The sequence below is a fragment of the Sceloporus occidentalis genome, unplaced genomic scaffold, assembly GCF_023333645.1.
Source record: "Sceloporus occidentalis isolate IW3139 unplaced genomic scaffold, rSceOcc1.0.p SCAF_4, whole genome shotgun sequence".
Lineage (NCBI taxonomy): Eukaryota > Metazoa > Chordata > Lepidosauria > Squamata > Phrynosomatidae > Sceloporus > Sceloporus occidentalis.
Window position 1 is genome coordinate 99006939 of NW_028316984.1, and position 24337 is coordinate 99031275.

The 24337-nt window shown below is 40.9% G+C and overlaps 2 protein-coding genes across 2 annotated transcripts in view; one reads left to right on the forward strand and one right to left on the reverse strand.

Moving 5' to 3' along the window:
* The window catches only part of LOC149314402 (tumor susceptibility gene 101 protein), a 43452-nt gene extending 35709 nt beyond the window's left edge, over positions 1 to 7743 (forward strand). Inside the window, exons 8-10 of the mRNA XM_089521032.1 lie at positions 712 to 914; positions 5996 to 6235; positions 7269 to 7743. Coding sequence (XP_089377158.1) covers positions 712 to 914; positions 5996 to 6235; positions 7269 to 7358 — 533 coding nt within the window. The 3' untranslated portion in view covers positions 7359 to 7743. The remainder of the gene's footprint in view (positions 1 to 711; positions 915 to 5995; positions 6236 to 7268) is intronic.
* A 5100-nt stretch (positions 7744 to 12843) lies between these two features.
* On the reverse strand, positions 12844 to 20927 carry LOC149314403 (L-lactate dehydrogenase A chain). The gene is made up of 7 exons (XM_089521033.1): positions 20762 to 20927; positions 19524 to 19641; positions 18371 to 18544; positions 17505 to 17678; positions 16037 to 16154; positions 15489 to 15612; positions 12844 to 13638 (listed from the first exon to the last, which is right to left on the reverse strand). The coding sequence occupies exons 1-7, from the start codon at positions 20885 to 20887 to the stop codon at positions 13474 to 13476; spliced, it is 999 nt and encodes a 332-aa protein (XP_089377159.1). The 5' UTR covers positions 20888 to 20927; the 3' UTR covers positions 12844 to 13473.
* Between the last annotated feature and the right edge of the window lie 3410 nt (positions 20928 to 24337).

Here is a 24337-nt window from a genome sequence, read left to right on the forward strand (position 1 = left end):
ATGCATGTTGTGAATTGTAGATAGAGGGTTGGGAAGGAAAGAAGGAATACCAGTTGTTCATGACAGACATGTGGAATTATATGTCATGTAGCATTTGTTGTATAGTATTTTATATTTTATATGTAGAAGGAAAGAAATATTTGGTATAAAAAATAAAGTAGCATTTCAATGCATATGTCATGTAGTCCTGTTACAATTCATTCTTTTGAAAAGAGGTTCCTCAAATAATAACTAGGACTAGGAGTCTGACCAACATGTTCTTGCGTTATAATATCAGAGCTGAGAATTTGGAGCTATTGTATATCCATCTACATCTGAATAGTTCAAATACAACTGGATGGCTGTGAGATTTGTGTGACTTAAGGGGGGAATCTGTGTTCAGGGCCTGATTTTTTTTTTCTTATTGTAATACTTAAAAGTATTGATCAGATAAAAGTCCATTAGTGCTTGTTGCTGTAAATGCAGTTATATAGTTGTACTTTGTAATAACATGATCAAGACCTTATTAAATTGGGAACACAGAACACAGAAATGGATTCTTAAGCAACTTGGAAGTCTATGGATATACCTTTTGAAGTGTAAGTTTTGCAAATTAAAATGATATAATATTCTGTAGCTTTTACTCTTTAAAAAATTATGAACAGCTATACCCTACAAGCCTTTTTAGAATTAGAAGGCCTTCTTTATGTTACTGTGTTTTTTATTCCACAGGTCCCAGTAGAGATGGCACAATTAGTGAAGATACTATTCGAGCTTCTCTTATTTCGGCAGTCAGTGATAAGTTGAGATGGCGAATGAAAGAAGAAATGGACCGTGCCCAGGCAGAGCTCAATGCCTTGAAGCGCACAGAAGAAGATCTGAAAAAGGGTCACCAGAAGCTTGAAGAGATGGTAACTCGCCTAGACCAGGAAGTGGTAAGTAAATAAAGCATTTCCATGCATGTTTATTTTTATCTTTAAGCTATTAAAAGTTTGATTTCCTGACCTTTTATTTCTTATTGAAAAATAGTACAGACGGCTTTGGCTATTCAAAGTCATTGATATTCTCCCTTCATTGTCATTGCTTCCTCTGGTGGCAGCACTTGGAACTTGTCTAAGAGGAATCAGTTGTATGGAGGCAAAGGGTCCCTGCAAGAGAGAGAGGATTTACCCTTGTAGTGAGTTGACTGCCAGGAGGTGGTTTTAGAATCCTTGTTAGCATCGTGGTCAAATGTTAACAGCTGACCAGTGGTCTAATGATTAATTTGCATTAATGACTTGCATACTTTTTAGTATTAGCTAGGCATTTTGAGACTAGGAAAAGATACAAAGGCTGAGAATAGACTGGAGGAGTGAATTTTCCTCTGATATTAGCCGGCTTGAACATTTTTCTGGCTATGGGGGAAGGAAATGATCACACATGTTTCTTTGATTTTCTGTTTGCTGTGTAACCCTTGGGAGTACAATTTCCATCACCCTCACCCAGGTGGGATGCATTCCAGCCGAGGTGTACCACAGTTGGCCAAAGATAGCCTAACTAGAATTAGTTGTTTAGACTGAACAGTATAGTCTTCAACTCAGTTTTGAAGCCAGTTAAAGAAGTGATGGCCTGTGCTCATGGGGGGAAGGAGGTTCGAGGAGTGAGGGGCAGAAAGTGAAAAGGGACAGATCTGGAACGGGGCAGTGAAAATCCTAGTCTGGGACAGCAGACCTTCACTACCAGAATGGAAGGCATGAGTGGGAAGGTAAGGAGAAAGAAGCTCGGATAAATAAGGAGGGGCCAGCCCATGCAGGGCTTTAAAAGTCAACAACAGAATAATGAATACAGAAAGGGAGGGGGAGCCAAAGGAGGGATGACAATAAAGGAGAGATGTGATCGAAGCAGTGAGCAGACATGATAATGCATGCAGCTGAATGCTGGACAGAAATTAAAGGACAGAGGTGAGAAAGCGAAAGCCCTGCCAGAAGGAGGTTGTAAAAATCCAGTCGTGAGACCACTAGGGCATAGACCAGAATCTTGGCAGTAGATGCTGAAAGAAACAGTTGGGTTTTTATCAATCTTATAGAGAAAGAATCTGCATGCCTTGGCTATGGCCTGAATCTGGGTGATACACGACAGGGAAGAATAAAAAATGAAACCAAGACTGCGGGCTTCCTTCACAGGTCAAATAGAGATATCATCAAGAATAGAAAAGGAATATTGGATGGTAGGCTTTGGTGGGAAAACAAGAAGCTCAGTTTTGGACATATTGAGCTTCAGATGTTGGTGCCGCATCCATTGAGAAACAGTTGTAAGACAAGATGAAACGTGCTGTTCAAGACCTGGAGAAAGATCAGGGGTGTAAAGATACAGCTGAGTGTTGTTGGTGTACAGATTATAAGAAAAGACAAAGGAACTAATGAGTTTGCCTAGAAACTGTGTAAAGAGAAAACAATAAGGAACCTAAAACAGAGCCCTGTGGAACTACAACAGACAACGGGATGGGAGAGGAAGCCTGACCACCAGTGATCACTGCAAAAGATCTGTCTGGCAGATAAGATTTAAACCAACTAAGAACAGAGTCGAGGTCGGAGAGAATATCAACTAAAAGACAGTGATCAACAGTGTCAAAGGCCACAGAGAGTTCAAGGAGAACAAGTACAGAATAAAGGCCATTAGCCTTGGCCCATAAAAGATTGTCAGAGCCATCTCTATAGAGTGTCGTGGGCAGAAACCAGAATGAAAAGCATCTAAGATGGAATTAGCCTCGAGAAACAAGACAGCAAGAATAAACGACCTGTTCCAAAACCGTCGACAGAAAAGGAAGAAGCGAAATAGGACGATAGCTAGAGAGAGAAGAAGGGTCGAAAGAAGGTCAGAATAGGGGAAACTAAAGCATGTTTAAAAACAGAGGGGAAAGAGCCAGTCGAGAGAGAAAGATTCAAGATGTAGAGAAATGACGGAAGGAAGGAGCAACAGAAATTAGAAGACGAGAAGGAATTGGATCAAGAGAACAAGTTGCAGGTTTGGAAGAGTTCAGTGGTGTAGAGATTTCATCTAAAGAGACAGGAGGAAACACAGAAAGGTTTTTAGTCAAAAATGATTGAAGATTAGTAGTAGCTGAGGAAATAGGAGGAACAATATCAGAATGAATAGTAGTAATCTTGGTGATGAAATAAGTAGCAAAATCATTAGAAGAAAATAATGAAGAAACAGGAGAAGGAGAAGCTCTTAGCAAAGTATTAAAAGTGGAGAACAGTCACTGCAGGCACCGCTCATTGGCGCAGATCAGTGTTTTATAGCTCTGTTTTGTCCACTCTCTGGACTTTTTTCACAGACGTTCAACTACTCGAGAGCAGGAACGGAGAATCGGCATAATGGGAATAAGCCAGGGCTGAGGCCTAGTAAAAGAAGACACATGTACGCATACAGGGGCAAAGCTGTCAAGAGTTGATGAAAGAGTGGAGTTAAATAAAGACACTGCAGAACTGGCAGAATCCCCAAGATTTAGAGAAGAATCCAGGGTCTGACTGAGATGGTCAGGATTAACAGACTGGAGGTTGCAAAAATAGCGTTGAACGATATGACGAGGTGGAGTATGAGCAAGAGTAAAAGAAATTAAATAATTATCAGATAATGGGAAATCATTTACTAGGTAGTCAGAGATAACACATTTCGTGGCAAGAACTAGGTCAAGACATTAACCAAGTGAATGAGTTGCAGAATTAGAATGAGGTTGAAGACCAAAAGAAGCCAGGAGGAAGCTAAAGCGTGAGGTTGTCAGGTTGTTGGAATCATCCAAGTGGAAACACCAAACGTGCAGGAAAATGTGGGATTCCTGGTATTTTGCCACTGCAATTTGGCAGCACGATTTCAGTGATCCTTGAGGGAGGCAGATAGGATCAACCTCCGTAATAGATATAGAAGTACAAAAACGGAAGCAGTCAAAAGAGCGTGTGAAAGTCATTGACCTTTTTGCTCTGTTCTTACACATCCTGGAAGCATCTAGCCATCTCAGCTGGAAACAGTAGATTGAACAAGGTGGATTCAGAATATCCCTGCCTGCAAATCAGATTCATATACCCTTGGTGAAGAAACACGCTGGGGCAAATAGTTTATTAATGGATGGGTGTTAAGTGATGAAGGATAATTCTATGGAAGAAAAGTTCACAGTTTTAGTAGAGGCTCTGATAGTGAAATTTTGTGAACATCTAAGCAGTGGTTAATTGTGCAAACATGGCTAATAAGCAGAGTCAAGAAAGCTTTTTGTGGCTAGAAGACTCTTCCTTTATAAAATGGAAGGCTTACCCAAATGAGAACAAAATAAAAGGACAGTCAATAATAAATGCTCTCTCTCTCTCTCTCGCACACACACTCACACACACACACAGAATTGAAGAGCTTATTGCTGAAAACAAGATGAATGAAGTAGGAGATAAGCTAGGGAGTTTGTTAGACCATTGGATGACAAAGAACTAAAAGTGGGCTGAAAAAGAGAAGGGAAATGATCACTTTTTGCCTTTCCCCACTAAAGAAAATGAAAGACAGAAACTTGTACTAGAACTAGCATTTTCAGGAAGTGAACAATTGAAACAAACAGTAGCTACTAGAGAGAGTTCCTGACCTATCTGACAAGTCTTGTCAAAGAAAACAAGCATATTTTTCAAATGAAAGAGTTGCCTCAGTAACCTTTTAGGTTACTCAGTAACCTTTTCTGTGAATGTTAAGCATATGGATGGCATATTCCATACACACTGGATCTTTGAACTTTCAAAAAGCTTTGGATGGAATCCATCCTCAAAGTCTACTGAGCAAACCTAGTAACCATGGGATAACAGGTTGAGTGGCCTTCTGAATCTGTAACCAATGAAAGAACAAGAAGTGGGGGAAAAGAATAAATGAACAAGTCTCCTACCAGAGAGAGATACAAAATGAAGTTCCAAGATCTGTGTAAGGACCAATGCTTATTTCACTCATTTATGAATGGCCTAGAATTAGGATTGAATTGTGACATAGCAAAATTTACACATGATTAAAGCTTGTTCAGAGATATTTAAAAGGAGGATTGGAAAGAACTGAAAGATTTCTGCAAGTTGGGTTAACCATCTGTGTTCAGTGCAGGTAACTGTAGAGTGGTATACATACAAGCAAAAAGGTAAGTCTTGGGTGGGTTGTGGTGAGTGACTAGGAAAAGGAATCTTGAGGTCATAGAAGGTAGCTCAAGGAAAACATTGACATCCATATGTGGGAGCATTCTGTCTTAGGTATACTATCATGTCTATACAGATGTATGGAATACAGTACTGTGTAGGGGTCTGGTTGAGGCACCTCAGAAAAGACACTGAGGAACTGATAAAGGTTTAGAAAGGGGAAATAAATTATCAAGGTCTGGAGGAAAAGTTAATGAGGAAAAGGTACAACATTTAGGTATGTTTAGCTTAGAAAGAAAAGGAAGTCAAGGAGGATGTGGCAGAGGCAAATACAGTTACACAAGGTATAGAGAAACTTGATAGGAGAAACATTTTCTTATAAAGCAGCAACCAAGAGTCATTCAGCGAGGCACATGGCAGCTTTAAGACATATAAAAGGAAGTACTTCTACAGTTCATAGTTAAAATGTAGAATTTTGCTTCCAGAAGATGTGGAGATGGCTACTAATATCAATATTTTTGAAAAGAGACTAAGATAAATTGATGGAGAATAATGGCAGGTTTATGCATTATCATCATTGGAAGAAGTTGTGGCCTTAATTAGGATTACAGGATGCTTTCTTCACCATCAATTTCCTGGAACCCTAGTAGCTGGAGAGCAGTCTCCTCCCCTTCTTGTGGGCTTTCCAGAGACATCAAGTTGCTTACTAGCAAACAGGATGCTTAACTAGCTAGATCTTAGATCTGACCTTAAATGCCTTTTATATCTATAATATTTTTTTAGAATACTGTTTAATGGGGTTCAGTAGCATTACGCTGAAATTTAGGAAATTGATTAATGAGTACAAAAGCATTTTCAAACAAATAATTGACTCAAATATGTTTTAGGCTGAAGTTGACAAAAACATTGATCTCCTGAAAAAGAAAGATGAAGAACTGAGTTCTGCCTTGGAAAAAATGGAAACGCAGTCAGAAAATAATGACATAGATGAAGTCATTGTTCCTACAGCACCTCTTTATAAACAGATTCTGAACTTGTATGCTGAAGAAAATGCCATTGAAGATACCATTTTTTACCTGGGGGAAGCACTGAGACGTGGAGTTATAGATCTCGATATCTTTCTAAAGGTAAGATTGATAAGTAATTCAAATGCCATTGTAATGAAATGAGGAAGTATATATTTTCTTTTTATCTTCTTCTACTTTAAACTAATTTAGACCAGTGCTACTCAGTGTGGTGGCCTCTAGACCAGTGCCGGTCCCTGAGTCATTGTTGGTCTGTGGCAAGTTTCCAGGAAAGAAATAAACAATTTTACCCAATGGGCACAAAATTGACATTTTGCTTCCTGGCAAAACAATAACTGCCAGTCCCCCACATGAGGGAACCTGAAAAGCACTGGTTTAGACAAACTGGAAGTACAAGTCTATGCCCTTTTCTCTCTCTTCGTTTTCTCACTGTTTTCTGTGCTCTTCGGTCCATTTCTTGATCCTTTCTAGCCATAATTAACTCCCTGCTTTGCATAACAATAACCTCATCCTCAGGGACTTCCTGAGGCCCCCAGGAGCACCCTGAGGATGCATATTGCAATGTGTCCAGCTGAAGGAAAACAAATGGACATGTGTAGGCAGCACTCTCTTGATTTTCCACACAGGAATAGTTGTCGTACGGGAAGGAAGCTGCTACAGTGAAACATTTTTAGGGATGGGGATTCCACTAGGAGACATATTTCAGCTACTTGTCAGAGATGCATCTCCAGATACAGGATCACAGACTTTGTTTGATTTCAAATTTGGTTATGGCCTAAATAATGAGGGATGGATAGCTATATAACGCAAGTTTCTAATTCTTGGGATGGTTTGGAGGACCAATCCATTAACTCATGAGTTGTTAATTATATGTATTGTACAACATTAATGGGAAATTAAATCTCATTGAAATTATTGATAGTTAAAGTCCATTTTGTTAGGTATGTATGAACTTTTTCAAACAATTTGCATTCTTTTGCAAGTTCTCTTCAAATCAGAATCTGAATCTGCAGCTGTAAATAGAAATTTCATAAAATAAATTAACCAAGTTTATCTGGCCAAAAAAGAAAGAAAGAAAGATATTTTTTGTGTTATGTTTGAGTGATTTAATGTGACCTGTTTTATCTCTTCTCAGCATGTCCGTCTCTTGTCTCGCAAGCAGTTCCAACTGAGAGCACTTATGCAGAAAGCAAGGAAAACTGCAGGACTCAGTGATCTCTACTGAGCCACCAAATACAGTAGTGGTATACATAGAGTGGTCATATTCTTGTTCATTTTTTTCTTTTAATCAGTATGTAGCCAGAATAACTTATTACATCATGCAACTGTAAGATATTTTGAATGGATAATATATTTTCTTTTCTTCTGTTTGGGGGAGGGGGTAAAGATTAGCTTTTATTAATGCACTTTCTATTCTCTGTAAACCTTTTGCATTTGTGGGATGACAGCTGAACAAAATTTGTTGCATAATACCTTTTTCTTGTGCTTTAGACATTTGTGCAGTAAATATCAGTTTTGTGCTTTAATATAACACTTATATGATACAGCTGGAAATTTCATCTGCGTACCTCTAAGATTAATTTGTAATAAAAGCATAGAAGTTTGTAGGAGCTTGGGATAAAATGTGTCTTTTGTTCAGATTGTTTTACAATCTAATCTATGCATATTTACACATTCTGTTAATTGGGATTTAATCTCAAACAAATCAGATTAAAATTGTAGTCTTTGACCCAATACACATGGTGATGATTTAATAATTTTAATAGATCATTCTTCCCTTCCATTACAGATTATTTTGGTCAACAATTAAGTCACCTTTGGACACATTGTCTCTGGGACCTTTCTAACAATATATTATTAATTTATAGAAATCACATATACAGAATGTGCCGATGTTGTTAACTGCTTTCAAGTCAACCTCTACTTTTGGCAACCCTATGAATGAGACATCTTGTCCTTGACAGCCCTGTTCAGTTTTTGCCGACTCATGGCTGTGGCTTCTTTGAGTCTATCCATCTGTATTTGCTGTTTTCCTCTTTGCCTGCTGCCCTCTACTTTTTGTTGATGTTGTGTGCCTTCAAGTCATTTCTGATTTATGGCAAATCCTAAAGCAAAACAGTCATGGGGTTTCCTTGGCTAGATTTGTTCAGAAGTGGTTTGTCTTTGCCTTCCCCCAAGACTGTGAGAGTATGACTTGCTCATGGTCACCCAGTGTGTTTCCATGGCCAAGCAGGTATTCAGACCCTGATCTCCAGAGTCATAGTCCAGTGCTCAAACCACTACGTCATTCTGGCTCTCTGCTCCTCTACCTTATTTAGCATTAATATCTTTTCTAGTGAGTCATGCCTTCTCGTGATACGATAAAGTATAACAGTCTCAATTTAGTGTGGCCATAGCGACTGTTTTAAATGTCATTAAAATAACTAGGATTGAACAAACTAATGGAGTGTAAGGGTGCTTACCATATATACTCAACTATAAGTTGACCTCATGTATAAGTCAAGGGCAGTTTTTGGGACCAAAATTATGGATTTTAATATGACCTGTTAAATAAGTCGAGATCAAAACATTGGGGCATGTAACAAAGCAAAGTTTCCAGGAGAAAAGCAAAGGAAAATGATGCCAAAGAAGTTCAGCAAGCATAACTGTTTGTGGTCGTACTAAGGGCAGGATTGTCAGTGGTTCCAGAACAGATTAAACTCTTGCCTTTCATCAGGAGATTGTTCTCTTTTTATAAGAATTAAAGTACAGTATTTACATTGATCCGTGGATAAATTGACTCAGGTTTTTGGAATCAATTTTTTTACTAAAATATCTAGACTTGTGTACAGTATGTGTACTATTAGTCATGATAGCTATAGGAAACCTGCAGGTTCAGAGGCAGGGGGTCCTTTTAATAGGAATTGGTGGAAAGCAACAGTGGAGCAGGTACTTCAGGCTTTCTTGAGGACATGTGCTGGTTACTTTTGGACCAGAAAGGAGTATTTATTTATTATATTTATTTGTATCCTGCTCTTTTCCCAGGACTGGGACTCATTAAAAACAGTACAAGTAGAAACATAAAAAATTAAATTAAATTAAAAAAATAGGTACATTAAAGAAGAATTATTTTATTACAATAAAAATTAGTCCAAATGTGACAAGAGAAGCTGCATTTAGATCACAGTATTAAGGTGGAGCTTGTAGACTGAATTAATCACTGCTAGATGCTGAAGGTGTCAGATTACAGCTAGGCTTCTGCTACACAGAAGCAGTGGCTAGTCCTAATTTCTAAAAACAGACTGGATTGGTGTGCCTGGCTATCTTGATTTTTTGCAAAAGTCACTTGGTAGAGTACATAAAACCAGATTTGTTGGTTTAAAAGCAATACTGTGTATTCTTAGAAGAAAGGTATTATTTAAGGCACAGACAGAAGAAGACTGATTAAAAGTGGGGTTAAAGTGGCTGCACATTTTAAATTTATGTGCTAACAAAATAGTTTAGTTAGCAGGAAAGATTCCAGTTCAGTTGGGAGGCTGCTTCATCGAGATTGCTATTTCATTTAATTTCCACTACACATTATTTTTATTTCTTTCCAACTAAAATATCTAGACTTATGTACAGTATGTGTACTATTAGTCATGATAGCTATAGGAAACCTGCAGGTTCAGAGGCAGGGGGTCCTTTTAATAGGAATTGGTGGAAAGCAACAGTGGAGCAGGTACTTCTTTACTACAGTTTTTACTACAGGACCTATATTCAGCATCTTCCAGTTAGCAGTCTTGATAAATATGTTGCTTCTAAGCTTGTCATTTAAGGAGCCAGCAAGGTGCAGTGGTTTTAGTGTTGGACTATGGTTCTGGAGACCAGGGTTCGAATTCCCGCACAGCTATGGAAACTCCCTGGGGAACTTTGGGCAAGTCACACTCTCAGCCAGAGGAAGGGAATAGCAAACCCTCTGAACAAATTTTGCTGAGAAACCACTGTTCTAGGGTCACCATAAAGCAGAAACGACTTGAGGGCACACTACAACAAAGGCTGTCATTTCTTCCATAACATATTTCCAGTATTTCTTTTGAAGCTTCATCACTAAGAAATTTCTTTCCCAGATCCTGATCTGCAGTTTTAGATAGTTTGATTTGGAGGAAAAAGCAACTCCAGTATTCAGGTGTTTCCTTGCACTCAGCTTTAGAAAAGTCAACTTTTTGGGCAAATTTAGGAGTTCCTTTTTGAAACCTGAGCTGAAAAGGAAACGATTTTGCTTACTTCCTGGAGTTCAAAAAAAAAGGGGGGGGGGGGCGCAGACAATAAAATTGTTTTGGGAGAGTAGGTGCAGTGGGGGGGGGGGGTCTTCTGGTAAGCTAATGTACCTGCCAAGCTTTATGCAGTGGCTCACCTCTGCTCTAGATGTTGCTAAGCTGCAATTCATTGTTCCTCACAAATGGCGGTGCTGGTTAGGGCTCTTGATGAGAATTATATAGTTCAAATGCTTAAAGCCCACAAGTTGCTCATTGTTACCATAGATATGGTTTTACCACAATTTTATCTGAAACAAATTAATAACAGAACTTTAATAATAATAATAATAATATGTTTTATTTATAGACCGCTATTCCGCAATGATCATAGCGGTGTACAGTAAAAATCTTAATGCAATACAAATACAAGGTGACAAAGGAGGGAGAAGTCTCGTCCTTCAGGCAGTCCCTGATGTTGCTGGGTCTGCCTGATGACTCCCTCTGAGGCCGAGATGACAGTTGAGGAGGGAGGGGCCTCTTCCTTCAGACAGTCCCTGATGTTACTGGGTCTGCCTGATCGCTCCCTCTGAGGCCGAGATGACAGTTGAGGAGGGAGGGGCCTCTTCCTTCAGACAGTCCCTGATGTTGCTGGGTCTGCCTGATGACTCCCTCTGAGTCCAAGATGACAGTTGAGGAGGGAGGGGCCTCTTCCTTCAGACAGTCCCTGATGTTGCTGGGTCTGCCTGATGACTCCCTCTGAGGCCGAGATGACAGTTGAGGAGGGAGGGGCCTCTTCCTTCAGGCAGTCCCTGATGTTGCTGGGTCTGCCTGATGGCTCCCTCTGAGGCCAAGATGACAGTTGAGGAGGGAGGGGCCTCTTCCTTCAGGCAGTCCAAGATGTTGCTGGTCTGCCTGATGGCTCCCTCTGAGGCCGAGATGACAGTTGAGGAGGGAGGGGCCTCTTCCTTCAGACAGTCCCTGATGTTACTGGGTCTGCCTGATGACTCCCTCTGAGGCCAAGATGACAGTTGAGGAGGGAGGGGCCTCTTCCTTCAGGCAGTCCCTGATGTTGCTGGGTCTGCCTGATGGCTCCCTCTGAGGCCGAGATGACAGTTGAGGAGGGAGGGGCCTCTTCCTTCAGACAGTCCCTGATGTTACTGGGTCTGCCTGATGACTCCCTCTGAGGCCAAGATGACAGTTGAGGAGGGAGGGGCCTCTTCCTTCAGGCAGTCCAAGATGTTGCTGGTCTGTCTGATGACTCCCTCTGAGGCCGAGATGACAGTTGAGGAGGGAGGGGCCTCTTCCTTCAGACAGTCCCTGATGTTACTGGGTCTGCCTGATGGCTCCCTCTGAGGCCGAGATGACAGTTGAGGAGGGAGGGGCCTCTTCCTTCAGACAGTCCCTGATGTTACTGGGTCTGCCTGATGACTCCCTCTGAGGCCGAGATGACAGTTGAAGAGGGAGGGGCCTCTTCCTTCAGGCAGTCCCTGATGTTGCTGGGTCTGCCTGATGGCTCCCTCTGAGGCCGAGATGACAGTTGAGGAGGGAGGGGCCTCTTCCTTCAGACAGTCCCTGATGTTACTGGGTCTGCCTGATGACTCCCTCTGAGGCCAAGATGACAGTTGAGGAGGGAGGGGCCTCTTCCTTCAGGCAGTCCAAGATGTTGCTGGTTATGATGGGATGGTCAGATTAACATTTAATGCTTATATTAATATTTGCCACTTATTTCTGTTTCAAAGGAATGTACAGCAGATTAAAAATTGTAGCCTCAGGACACAATTTTCAAACTGCACAGCAGTCAGTTTAGGAAGAGCTAGCTGAAGAGATCAGTTTAGCAGGAACCTGAAGCACATAATGGTTGCAACCTCTTTAATATGAGAAGTCAAGGGCATTCCAAAAGGTAGTGAAGGTGATCTTCCAGGTAGCCCAACTTCAAGTTTTGGATTCTTACATAACATGATGGCACATAAAATTCTTCCAGTGTCCCTGTCATGCAGCTCATGTGCTGCTAGGGTGCCCCATGCTAATTAGTAACCTGGGTGAAGAAAGGGTGGTGGTGCCTGGCTGCATTTTTGCAGCTGGAAGTACAACCCGAGGATAACATCTTAATTCTCTTAGCTACAAAAACATGACAGAAGCTTACTGGATATCCTTCCCCCAGCAATTGATTGGCTGTGGTTCTACACTCCAGACTGCGATCAGGGCATGGTCATTGTTAGATAAGGAGGTACTGAACATCCCTTGCACAATTTGATAACATATGTACAGGCATAGCAGGCGTTTATGGCTGCCAGTATCATCAGCAGGATCCCAGCATTTATGTCAGCAGTAAGACCTTGAACCTGTTCTGGTCACTAGTAGGTAGCCAATTTTATTCATTTCAGGTAATGTTTACAAAGAAGTTTCCACTACAAACAATACTCTTAAGCAGCAGGCATTAAAGTTAGTGTTTAAATATAGGATATATGACAAACCACAAAGACAAAACAGGAGTAGCAGTTAACTTTTTATTTCATTGGTTGGGCTGGTACTACAGTTGGACAATTGCATCAGTTGTAATTGTTGCATAGAGGGTGTTCTTTTTCTTTACATTTAAGACAACTATTCAGTAGACTACGCAAAGGTCTCTGGAAGAGTATGCACAAAGATTTGATAAGCTGCAGTGTTGGGGGAAATACATTTGGGATTGTTCAGTAGTACAGAATCAAGCTACCTTTTAGCAGAGAATACTGGTCTGTCTTTGCCAATCCTTTTTGATCACAAGATAGCCTTTGGTTTTTTCCCCTAGAGTTTTTGGAAGACTGGCTGAACAGTGACATTAACTTTAGATAAGGATAGGCCAGGAGGTTTTTATTCAGCTGTCTTGGTTCTGGGCATATTAGAATTACTCTATGCCATATAGTAAGATGTACAATCCAGTTCTGGCCACAGCTCAAGCTTGTGTTACACAGGAGCTGCAAGTTTCCTACTAAATAGAAAACTGTGTTATGTGTGGTTTTAGCTCTGCATGTGTTTGTAGCTGAGACACAGAATAAAGGATTTGACCTATTTGAAAAGTGCAACAAAACAATCCACTAAGACCCATTCAATACTAGTAAGTGGTGACATGACAGGACACCAGGATTAAAACTGAAGCTCCTTCTGGATTCCCCAGAGTGTATCTGCACTCTTCCTCAATTTATCTTCCTCCTCACTCTTCAGAGTCATTTTCACAACATCTGTAATTCCTGAGTAGCCCAGGACACAAGGAACACTCAGGAAGACATCATCGTTAATTCCGTGCATGCCCTGATGAAGAGAACATTGAAAGGAATGGAGTCAATAAAATTAACTGATGGCATTCAATATTGCAATTGTGAATTCCTAAGTCATGGATCAGTAACAGTTCCATATTCAGAAACACTGTAGTCTTGCTGCAAGGCTACATAAATGTGCCTAGCCCACCTTAACAGCCAGTCATATTGGGCTAACAGGGTCTGTTTCCTTCTGTCAGTGAGACAATCAGAAGCAGGACTCCTGTCACAATTCCTTGTCCCATTTTCATTCACTGAGTGGAGAACGTTGGAAACATTATCTTCCTTGCACTCCAAGCAGCTAAACAGATCTTTGCCCAATGTGGCTGCTGGTTGTTAAGGTGGACTGGGAAAGTCAAGCCAGAATATGTTATTCAGTTACACATATGTAACTAAGTACAATTGTCCCTTGATACCCCCTGAAGTTTGGTTCCAGGATGCCCAGTGAATACCAGAATCCATGGATGTTCAAGTCTCATTAAATACAATGGCGTAGTAAAATGGTGTCCCTTATATAAAAGCAAATATAATGGTTTGCTCCTTGGAACTTATATATATTTAAAATATTTTCAAGCCATGGATAAAAAATCTGTGGATATGGAGGCCTGACTGTAGCCAATGTAGACTACTAGCAAACATATTTATTTGCGTGTAAATAAATGGTTTTCCCATTGGTGGGAGGAGAGCACCAAACCTTGCAGAGAAACAATATGGAAAGTATCCTGTTGGAGGTTTGCTGGCTCTAAGTTGTGTCTGCCTGTGATGGGCATGCACCAAATATTACACTCAATTTGTACATTCCTTGGCTCAGTCAACCTCATTAACTTGCTGCTTGTTCTGATCTTAGCTAGATTGTGCATTCAGAATAATACCCACATTTGTGATGACAATCATGTTTGTAAAATAGTGCACATATTGGCCAGGATCCAACAGTCTGTTTCTGCTGCTGGAAGCATTTCTGGCAGTGGAACCAGGAAGGGGGGGCATTTCCCTGGCAGCACCTCCATCCTCTATAGGACTCCTTTGCTCCTGGCTCCAGCCCTCTGTTTAAGATTGTGATGGCAGGAAATCCTGGTAGTAGAACTACTTCTGTCAGTCAACTATACCATTGGGCCTGATCCCTGATTAATAAAGTTACATTCAAATTTCTTTGTCTCATAAAGACTGTGTTGGGTATCAGATATTTGTATAATGTGTGCTGAAAAGGAGTCATAAGAGGAAAATGACAAAATGGCAAATCTTACTAATTTAAATGTCTGTCATGCCAAAAGCACATTCTATGGATGGCACATCACAGCGATCCACTTACAGGTGGGTTACTCCATTGTGCCTCAGTGGAATAGAAACTGGCCTTAGATTAGACAACAAATAACTGTTGCAAGAGCCAAGATGTACAGCAAACTCAGGAGGAAGGCAGTAATTCTGACTTGAAAGTGCTATAGGGGGAAGGTTGCTGCATTTTGGGGAAGCATCATAATAGATCAGTAAGCGCTAAAAGTAGTAGCACAAAGTCACAAAATTCTATTTTCAAAGAATCCAAAACACAAGTACATTACTTCTTTGGTTCAAAAGAAGAAGAAAATGTGTGAAATAGTGTCGGGAAAGGGAGGAGTCAACAAACTGGATTCCTTTCTTGATAGTTGGCACCTGTAAGTGATTGTTCCTTCAGCCATTCAAAAGGAATATTCGTGGTCCGTATCAACATTTCATTTTATTTTTTTAAAGCCTAACTGTTATTGCATTAACCAATTTGTGTTCTGGGGCAGAGATCAGTGGTGCTGGAGCAGCTATGAATAACACTTGTGAACCAGCCACAAACTCCAGCTTCAGGATATAATGCCTTACCTTTACCATTGTAGAAACTGGATGTACTCTTCGTAAATTTTTCATGATGGTTTCGGCTAGATCAGCCACAGAGAGACCAATTGCCCAGGATGTGTACCCCTTCAGCTTGATAACCTCATAAGCACTGCATGGATAAGATCATTTAAAAAAAAAGATGTGAGGAAAGGTGATGTCAAGATTTTTCAGAAATGTCTGCTAAGAAACAATCCCAGCTGTGCCATGTATGTGGCTCTTAGTGTTCTACAATTCAATATGTCATGAGTGGGAAACCATATGATTATGGAGCTGTTTTTGCTAGGGCAAAAGCCCACTCCACCTTGCTTTAGGAAGAAGTTTGCTCCCTGGAGGGGCTCTAGGGCCACCCTAAAATGACTTTGGGGTCTAGCTTGTGGGCCAAGTAATTCACACTCCTGCCATATTATAGCTGTCTTTCTCCCAGTTTGAGATAACTTTTGGCATTTGTTGTTGCTCAGAACATGAGTTTTAGGGTCTTTTCATCCTTTAAGGCAGGGCTGAAACACAAACACCCAGATGAATTAAAATATTACCTGTCTACCACTTGCTTGTGGACCTGTTTCCAGTTCTCCTTGTCACCATCAGTCCCCATGTCAGGATGTAAGCCTTTCAGAGAGACACCAGCAACATTCACACCACTCCAGACAGGCACTAAATAAAATGATACAAGATTTTCAGTGCAAGTTAGGAAATTATCCTGCCCTTCAGAATACAGATTCCATGTATTCACATTGAACCAATAAGAACCATATGCCAGGAGAGACAGAAATTTAAGTAATATGGCTTAACAATTACCAAAACAATGACTATACACACTTGACATTCCAGTATCAGATTATCTCTGGCTACCAGTCGCTGGGGAATTTTTACTTTGTGGATTTCCCTTGAGGACTACTATGGGATGAGAATGCTGGGTAAGACCATGATCTAATGCAACAAGACTCCTACATTGTTGAGAGAACAGCAACTTGCGTGTAACCAGAACAGGTATTAGATATTCTAATATTCTGAAGGGCAGCAGTCTCATTATGCTGATAGTAATTTAGCACTCCAGGTTCATTCTCTCTCCAACATATGCCTTTTCCCAAAAAAATAAAGGGAGGGCATAAGCCAATACTAGGTTTCTCTTAAAAGCTCCTTCACATCATTATATTTTGTGCCTATCAGTTCCTACTAGCTACTCTGAGAAAGACCTGACTGCACGTTATCTCCTAAATTTAGGATGACAGAGAGCTAAGACAAACACGTTTTTTTAAACAGCCCCTTAGGGCATTCATATTCACAAATGAGAGGATTTATTATGAACTCTTCTCTTAAGAGTAAAGGGTAGAATTTAGCTTGATAGAGTTTGGCCTACTTAGATTACAGGGCTGACCTTTTCTGAACAGATCCACCAGAGTCAAATATAGATCATCTAGTGTTACCTTCATGCAGCAGGAAAGGCTAAGCTGACTTTTATATTCACAGAGCAGCACAGAAAACTTTCTCCAGGTCTGCCCAGGAATATTGACATGATGTTCAGGGACTGAATCTAGGCAAAGGAGATGTCCTACCTCCCCTCCCTTCTACCAGGCAACCAATTACGATGGCATGAACAATGCAAACATGACATTTAGATTTACATTCCCAAAATGCCCCTCTCCACCTCCCAAGAATACAGAATGCATCGGTGGCTGTGAGTTGCAACGTAACACATCTACAGGGTGCTGGTGTGTTAGTGACAGTTACCTTAGCACAGTGGTTCCCAACCTGTGAGTCAGGACCCCTTTGGGGGTCGAATGACCCTTTCACAGGGGTCGCCTAAGACCATTGGAAAACACATATTTGCACGTAGCAATGAAAATAATTGTATGGTTGGGGGTCGCTACAACATGAGGAACTGTATAAAAGGGTCATGGCATTAGAAAGGTTGGGAACCACTGCTTTAGCACATAGCTAAATGATTTTCACCATCTGACAGGGAAAAAAGTTTTTGTGTAAGAAAGACATTTTAATACTTACCGCTGGAGTCTCCATGCTCCCCAACAATCCAGCCATGGCAGCTGAGAGGGTGGATCGCCAACTTTTCAGCCATCAGGTGGCGGAAACGGGCAGAGTCCAGATTGCAACCACTTCCAATAACACGGTGCTTAGGAAAGCCACTGATCTTCCATGCCACGTAGGTCAGAATATCCACTGTTAGAGAGGGGAAACAATTTGGTGAGAAACTGGCAGTCTCAATGGGTTGGATACAGAGTGTGTTTAAGGGAGACCCACCAAATCCAATGGGATTTCAATAATTACTGAGTTTAGGAATCTTCAGAAAAATTGATGGACGGGGAAAATGCAGCCCATTAAGATTGGGTATGCTCAATAGGCATGAAATACAGGCATGCTATTAGAAGTGGGGACAGAGGAAAGGAGAATGTATCAGAAAACTCAGGAAGACAGAATATCTGAACTGGAACCCTGAAGCAATCAAGACTGCAACAGGTCGATTGGAGGTCCCTCTGATTTAGCCATCATCTAAATTCAACATTAAACTATGATGTGAGGTGCTAGTAAACTCTACAATTAATGTTTCAAGGCTGATATTGCCCTTAAATATGGTTATTCTGCACGGGGGAAAGAGCTGAAAGCCCACATGACCTACTGAAGACTCGCCACCAATATACAGGAAAGAAGACATTGGCCCCTCTCCATCATCCCTGCAAGAGGTCTGCCATTTTGGACTGAAAACGGCACATCAGTAGTTTACAGTCTTACAGAAAGACATGAATCTCTTAGGAATTCCCTGGTTTCCTTCACAAGAGCAGTTGCTCTTTGCTTTCAAAGCACTGGGGGGAGCAATGGCAATCTATAAGCATCTTGATTAGGAAATGACAAACCTGGATTGGAAACAACAAGCAGCTTGCAGTCGGGACTGTACTTGACAACATTAGGAATGATGAATTTGAAGATGTTCACATTGCGCTGAACCAAGTTGAGGCGAGATTCACCTTCTTGCTGGCGTGCTCCAGCAGTGATGATGACCAGCTTGGAGTGTGCAGTCACAGCATAGTCTGCCAACAGAGAAAAAAGGGAGAGAATGAAATTGCATTTAATCAAAAATCACATTTTTCAATACGATTGGAGTCTTTTCAGTTCCCTCCCAGAGCTACAGTTTTCAATAGCAATACATTAGAAAGAGAATGAAAGCAACTGTGTGATTTTTAGCTCTCTGGTGTGATTTTAACATTACTGACAAAAAGAGTTGGATACATTTGGCATAGTAATTAAGTTATTTTATTGTTCTGTTAATTATGATTGTATAGGCAAAGCTATGGATAGGAAATGAAGCAAAGAGAAGCTTCATCAAACAGCAATGACAGCTAAAGCTTCTCTACAATGCAACTCCACAGACTTTGCATATGTGGCTTTTCTAACACTGTAGCAACTGTTACACACTGGGCATAAATCTGAGTGTTTTATTGGCATATTGCTACATTTCAAACACATAGCAACTTAAATATCCCAGAGGTACATCTCCCTGTTTTCACTAGAAATCTACAAACTGTTTTCGGACTGAGACCTAAATCCAATTCTTCATTACAGCCAGACCCATTGAATCAATGGGAACTCGGTGGGGATGAGGCCTAAATCAGCTGTCCAGCTCCTCACATGGACTGCAGCTGATACCACCCTTAACTGCCATGGCTCCAACCTGAAGAATACCTAGATTTGTAGTTTAGTATGATACTCAGAATTGTCTCTGACAGAACACATTTCACTCTTCTGAATTAGAATAATCCAGTAGAAAACTAAATCGCTTAACTAAATTTCAAATCCCACAGCTCCAGAGGATGGAACTCATGACAGTTAAAATGATAGCAAGATCAAGCAACATCATCCTCAGGGCCCTTCAAACAAGAAAGGGATCATGTTGGTTTCCATAAAGAGAAGGGTTTCTTCTAGGGGAGAGAAAGACTGGATGTTGCTGCCTTGTACTACAACTACAGTGTCTGAATTAGATAGCTGGGACAGTGAGAATTTTTTTTTTACCTTTGCCAGAAACAATCTTTGGTGTCCTGAGAAAGAGGCTTCCATGCTGGAGGTCCAGCATTTCCCCTTTCAGCTTGTCCTCTATGACATCAACAAGGGCAAGTTCATCAGCCAAGTCCTACAAAAGTAAAAAGTGAATGTCAACTGTACCAGTGTCTGTTTACCTGAATCCTGTGCCTGTAGCAAGGTTGTACAGCCCAAGAGCCTCCCAAGCCAAATGTAGGAAATCATCCTTCTTGCAGCCAATGAGCTTGACAAGTTTTCTGTTTTTGTAGTTTTAGACAGGCAGCAATTCAGGAAGGCATTGGTGCCCCATTATCTTACTGCAGAGGGAAGCTTATCTCACTGAGTGGTGGCATGAGCCCTCATGCACTTAGACCAGAGACTGTTGGTACTAGGATGCTTACTGAGAGGTTACCATAAATGGCGGGCAGACTGCATTTGGTGTGGTGGATCAGATATGTTTTACCAGTTATTGCAGTACAAGCATCAGTGTTTAGGAAGTTGTGACTCCCAACAGGGTCAATTTTAGTGACCCAGCGATTGCATTTGGAATAGTATTGTAGTTTAGAATTTGTATCCACACATGCATTTATCTATACAAACACATTTGCCTATTTAATGGCCTCTAAATGTGCTTTATACAACATCATCAGAGCAAAATGTAAAGATGTGTATGTTAATATGTATGGATACTAAACCAACATGCCAGTTCTTAGATTCCTCTTAGAAACAGAGTTTTTTCATCTATCTTACCAAAACTAATCTCAAAACACATCTCTTTAATGTTATTCTCCACTGCCTGCTGCCCTTCCTAAAATCTAGCTATAATTATGGTCCTAAGATATATTCTACTGGGGCAAACCTTCCTCAACTTGGTGTTACCAGATGTTCTGAATTACAACTTTTATTAGCACTGGGGATCATGGAACCTATAGTCCAACACATCTGGAAGCTGTCAGATTATAAAACAACTTGAGTTACATAGTATGTGAAATAGTTAAACAAGATATCACTAAATCATAAGCTGCCCCAGATCAGGCCTGATACACTTGATAACAACAAGCAAACACAGATGGCAAATGAAGTGTCAGGTGAATAGTTCCTGTGTTTCATCTTTTTGAGATCATTCATATCACCCAAACTCATCCCCAGACAGTTTTGAAAGGGACAAGAACAAGAACCAACCTAAAGTGTGGCCATTTGGCTTAGCAACACATGATGCACAATCTACCTACCTTCATCAAAATACTTATGGCACAAGCCATGCCAACTGCACCAACCCCAACAACAGTAATCTTGTTGTGGGCATGGGGTTGCTCTTCTTTGTGAACATTTACGATCAGCTTCTCCTTGAGAGACATCTTGAATCACTAGGAATATAAATATATTTATTTATTTATTTAATAGAAATTAATTAATTAATATCCCACCTTTCTCCCAAATGTAAATCCCATTAGCTTTGGTCACTTGATGTATTGTGCAGTTGCAGTACTTTTGCATTGTCTATTTGTAGTAAGGATCCCATCACTGAAACAACTCATCTACTGCTCAGAGTTTACTGAGCAAATTTACAAGGATTTTCATTTCCCCAGTTTTCTTTTTATTCCAACATTGGGCTTAGATGTGTCGATGTTTTTGCACAGACTGTGGATTTAAGTAAAGAAAGGCACACAAGCTTAAAGTTAGGGGTGTGAGCCCACTACAAATCAATAGAAGTTGCATTCAATTGTTCCACTCTTTTTCTCACTTTTCAGAACAGATAGATTGAGACTAAACTGGTTGAATTGGTTTAATTTAAATCAATATGTCAAGCTGTGTAACTCCCAATTTCAGCAGGAACTGAGGCTAAATCCACATGTGGGCTATTATTCAGATCTTGTACACAGTATCCTGTCCTTGTTTTACCCCATTAGCATCTCACACACAGAGAGTTTAATCCAAATGCAATTTGTTTTTGTGCCACACATTTCACTCATCCAAACTCACATTGATACAAAAGTGCATTCCTTGCCTTGTATATATGCTCAGATTATTGTCAGCCACAAAACCACATCAGCTGTAGGGTGTTTTTTGTCTTCCCAGTATACATGCATAATACTTACATATATCTACTTAAGTTAAACAAAATAGCTTTTTGTGCCACCCACCTGTACTCCTACTGTATGGCATGTATACCTAGGAATTTATCACACACAGGCAAATTGGGGGCCAATTGGTTAAATCCCATGCAGAAACGGGATTTAAAAGTCTGCAAAACACTCGCAAAAGCGGGTTGTATTTCAGACGCGTTGATGTCAATGAGAAATAATGTGGCATTGATCTGAACAGAAAGTCAACAAAACCCCCTCCTTTTTACTTATGGAAGTTCTCCAAAGCTTGTCGACTTTCTGTTCGGATTAATGTCGCATTATTTCCCATTGATGCCATTGTGTCTGAAAAACTACCCACTTTTGTGAGTTTTTGCTTTGTTTGGGTTAACCCCAAACGTCATGTGGGTTGTTTTTACTTTAATTCCAGTTTCTGCATGGGATACATCCCATGTGATAAAGTCCCTAAGAAGGTACATACTTACCTGGGCAGTAACCTTATCCTTGGCCTTCACACAAGTTCCCCTCACCATTATTATTTTACTGTCTCGGGAGGATTGAAATGGAAGTCACAGTGGATTTTTTCCTGGCAGTGCTTGCTTTACTGCAAATGATTTTGCCATGTTAAGAAATGGGTCAAAAATTTCTATATGTTTGGATCCACAGTCTTCACTATTGTGGATGTACTTCATTCAAAAGAGAAGAAGAACATGAGGCTGAGGAGGGAAACCTTATAGAAAAAATAAATTCTCACTGGACGCTTGCTAACCATTATGTTTATCAGCCTGTAGCCAACTAGTCTGGTGTTGGTCACTCAACAGCTGCAGAACATTCATAAACAGATAATACATGTCCTCTGTCCTGCTACAGGGTTTTCCAGATCACACAATGATGTGGAGATTGGTTGGAGCAAAAAAACAACAACCATGATGGCCACATGATCCAGAATTCTGTCATATATGAGGCAATGCAGGTTGGGATATTTGTTCCTGGCAACCCTACTGGGGGAGTGGGGGAATGTGCCAGATTGGTCCACTACTACTTTTGGATCGAGTGTACCAGATTAGAAAGGGGCTGCTACAATTTCAATGGGAATGAAACCTCAACCAATTTAATCTTGACTACTGCCTTCACATCTTTATTTTAATTTTTCTGTGAATACAAAGACTTTAGAAACTCTGAGTGAAGGTTTCAAGATACAAGCTGAGCATTCCAGGAAGTGGAGAGACAATATACATGGTTAACACCACATCATATCTTATCAGAGGATCTCGCAAGAGCAGAACACATTGGGATGGTATAGTGCAACAAAGTCTTTTGCTAGTTTGGTTCATTCTACATTCAAGCACAAAGTCTAGTTTGTGATTAAGAAATTAAGAGGCACAGACTGATAAAAATCTATGTAGTGAAAGCAATGTACAGTTAGACTCTGATCAAGTGCACTGTCGATGCATGGATCACAGAACTGTCACAGTGCAACAGATTGCCTGGAATGAAAGTCCACAAATCTGTAGTTATAAAGTCAACCTATTTCATGATTATGATGCAAGACAACCTTGCCCAGGATGTGAACTCTACTGCACTAACAGAATGGGTATTAACTAAATTAGTGAAGCCTTCCCATGTCTTTATACATCCATCAGTGAAAGCAAGCAGTGGTTCTTCTTTTATTAGGTTGATTTGATATATCATGAAAAAAACAGTTAAACCTACAAAATGCAAGGAGAAAGGGCTATGAAATAGAAAGGACAAAGTAGCAAGCTAGAGCCCAAAGATCTACACATTCAGTATCAGTAGGACTGGAATAAAGGTGGCCCCTGAAGAATGGAGGAGCATTTTTCTTCCATTCCCTGTATGACCATAAATCCTTTGTGAAGTTACTTCTCAGCCTCCAACCTGTTTTGTTGATGGGAATGAAGCTGTGGTTGTGTTTTTAAAGTACTGCTTTCCCCAATCACTGTTGTTGTAAAGATATCCTAAGCATGTTTAGCTTTCACATGGTATACCCTGGCTTCCCTCGAGGAAGCTCAGGACAGCGTAAGTAGATCTTGCTCCTACCTGTTTCATCCTGCCAATAACCATCCTGTGAAGAAACCCAGCAAGAGTCACACACAGTAGAGATTCAAACTTGGTTATTCCAGTCCTAGCTTGACACTATATCCCTTGCATGGCCCTGACTTAGTATCTGGATTTATCCAGATGCCCTTCAAAAATGTAAATTTTCCTTTTTATAGACATGACTCAGTAGTGTCACTGGAGGGGTTCGTGGGGTGCAGACCACAATGGGTGACACCCCAGAAGGAGGGTGACACCCAGTTGGCCCCCTGCCCCTGCGGGTGCTCCTCAAGACCATGCAGGTGTTCCTCGGCTCTGCGCAGGTGCCATTTCCTCAGGGCTGTGCGGGTGCTCCTTGGGCTCGGGTGGGTACCTCTCAAGCCCGCAAGGGCACCATTTCAGCTCCTCATTGCCACACAGGTGCCACACTGGGTTGTGCAGGCACTCCATGCCCCAGAAGCAGCAAGTCCCGCCCAATGAGGGACCACCACTGCCACGACTTATGGCCACAATTTCCCAAAGACAACTTCAGCCCATGCCATCATTCAGATGGCCCAAATGACTCTCCAGCATCTCTGACAAAACGTCTCTCTCTGTGTGTGGTGGTGGCTTGTGGCTCCCAGGAGTGAGCTAATGAATCCATTCCAGGTTTAAACCCAAGTTGCTGAG

What these genes read in the sequence shown, in the direction of transcription:
- LOC149314403 (XM_089521033.1), bottom strand. Translation starts at nt 20,887, where the DNA reads ATGTCTCTCAAGGAGAAGCTGATCGTAAATGTTCACAAAGAAGAGCAA. An exon ending in AAAGATTGTTTCTGGCAAAG is followed by an intron (nt 18,545 to 19,523) that starts GTAAAAAAAAAA and finishes CTCTGTTGGCAG; the next exon opens with ACTATGCTGTGACTGCACAC. An exon ending in CACAAGCAAGTGGTAGACAG is followed by an intron (nt 15,613 to 16,036) that starts GTAATATTTTAA and finishes TTATCCATGCAG; the next exon opens with TGCTTATGAGGTTATCAAGC.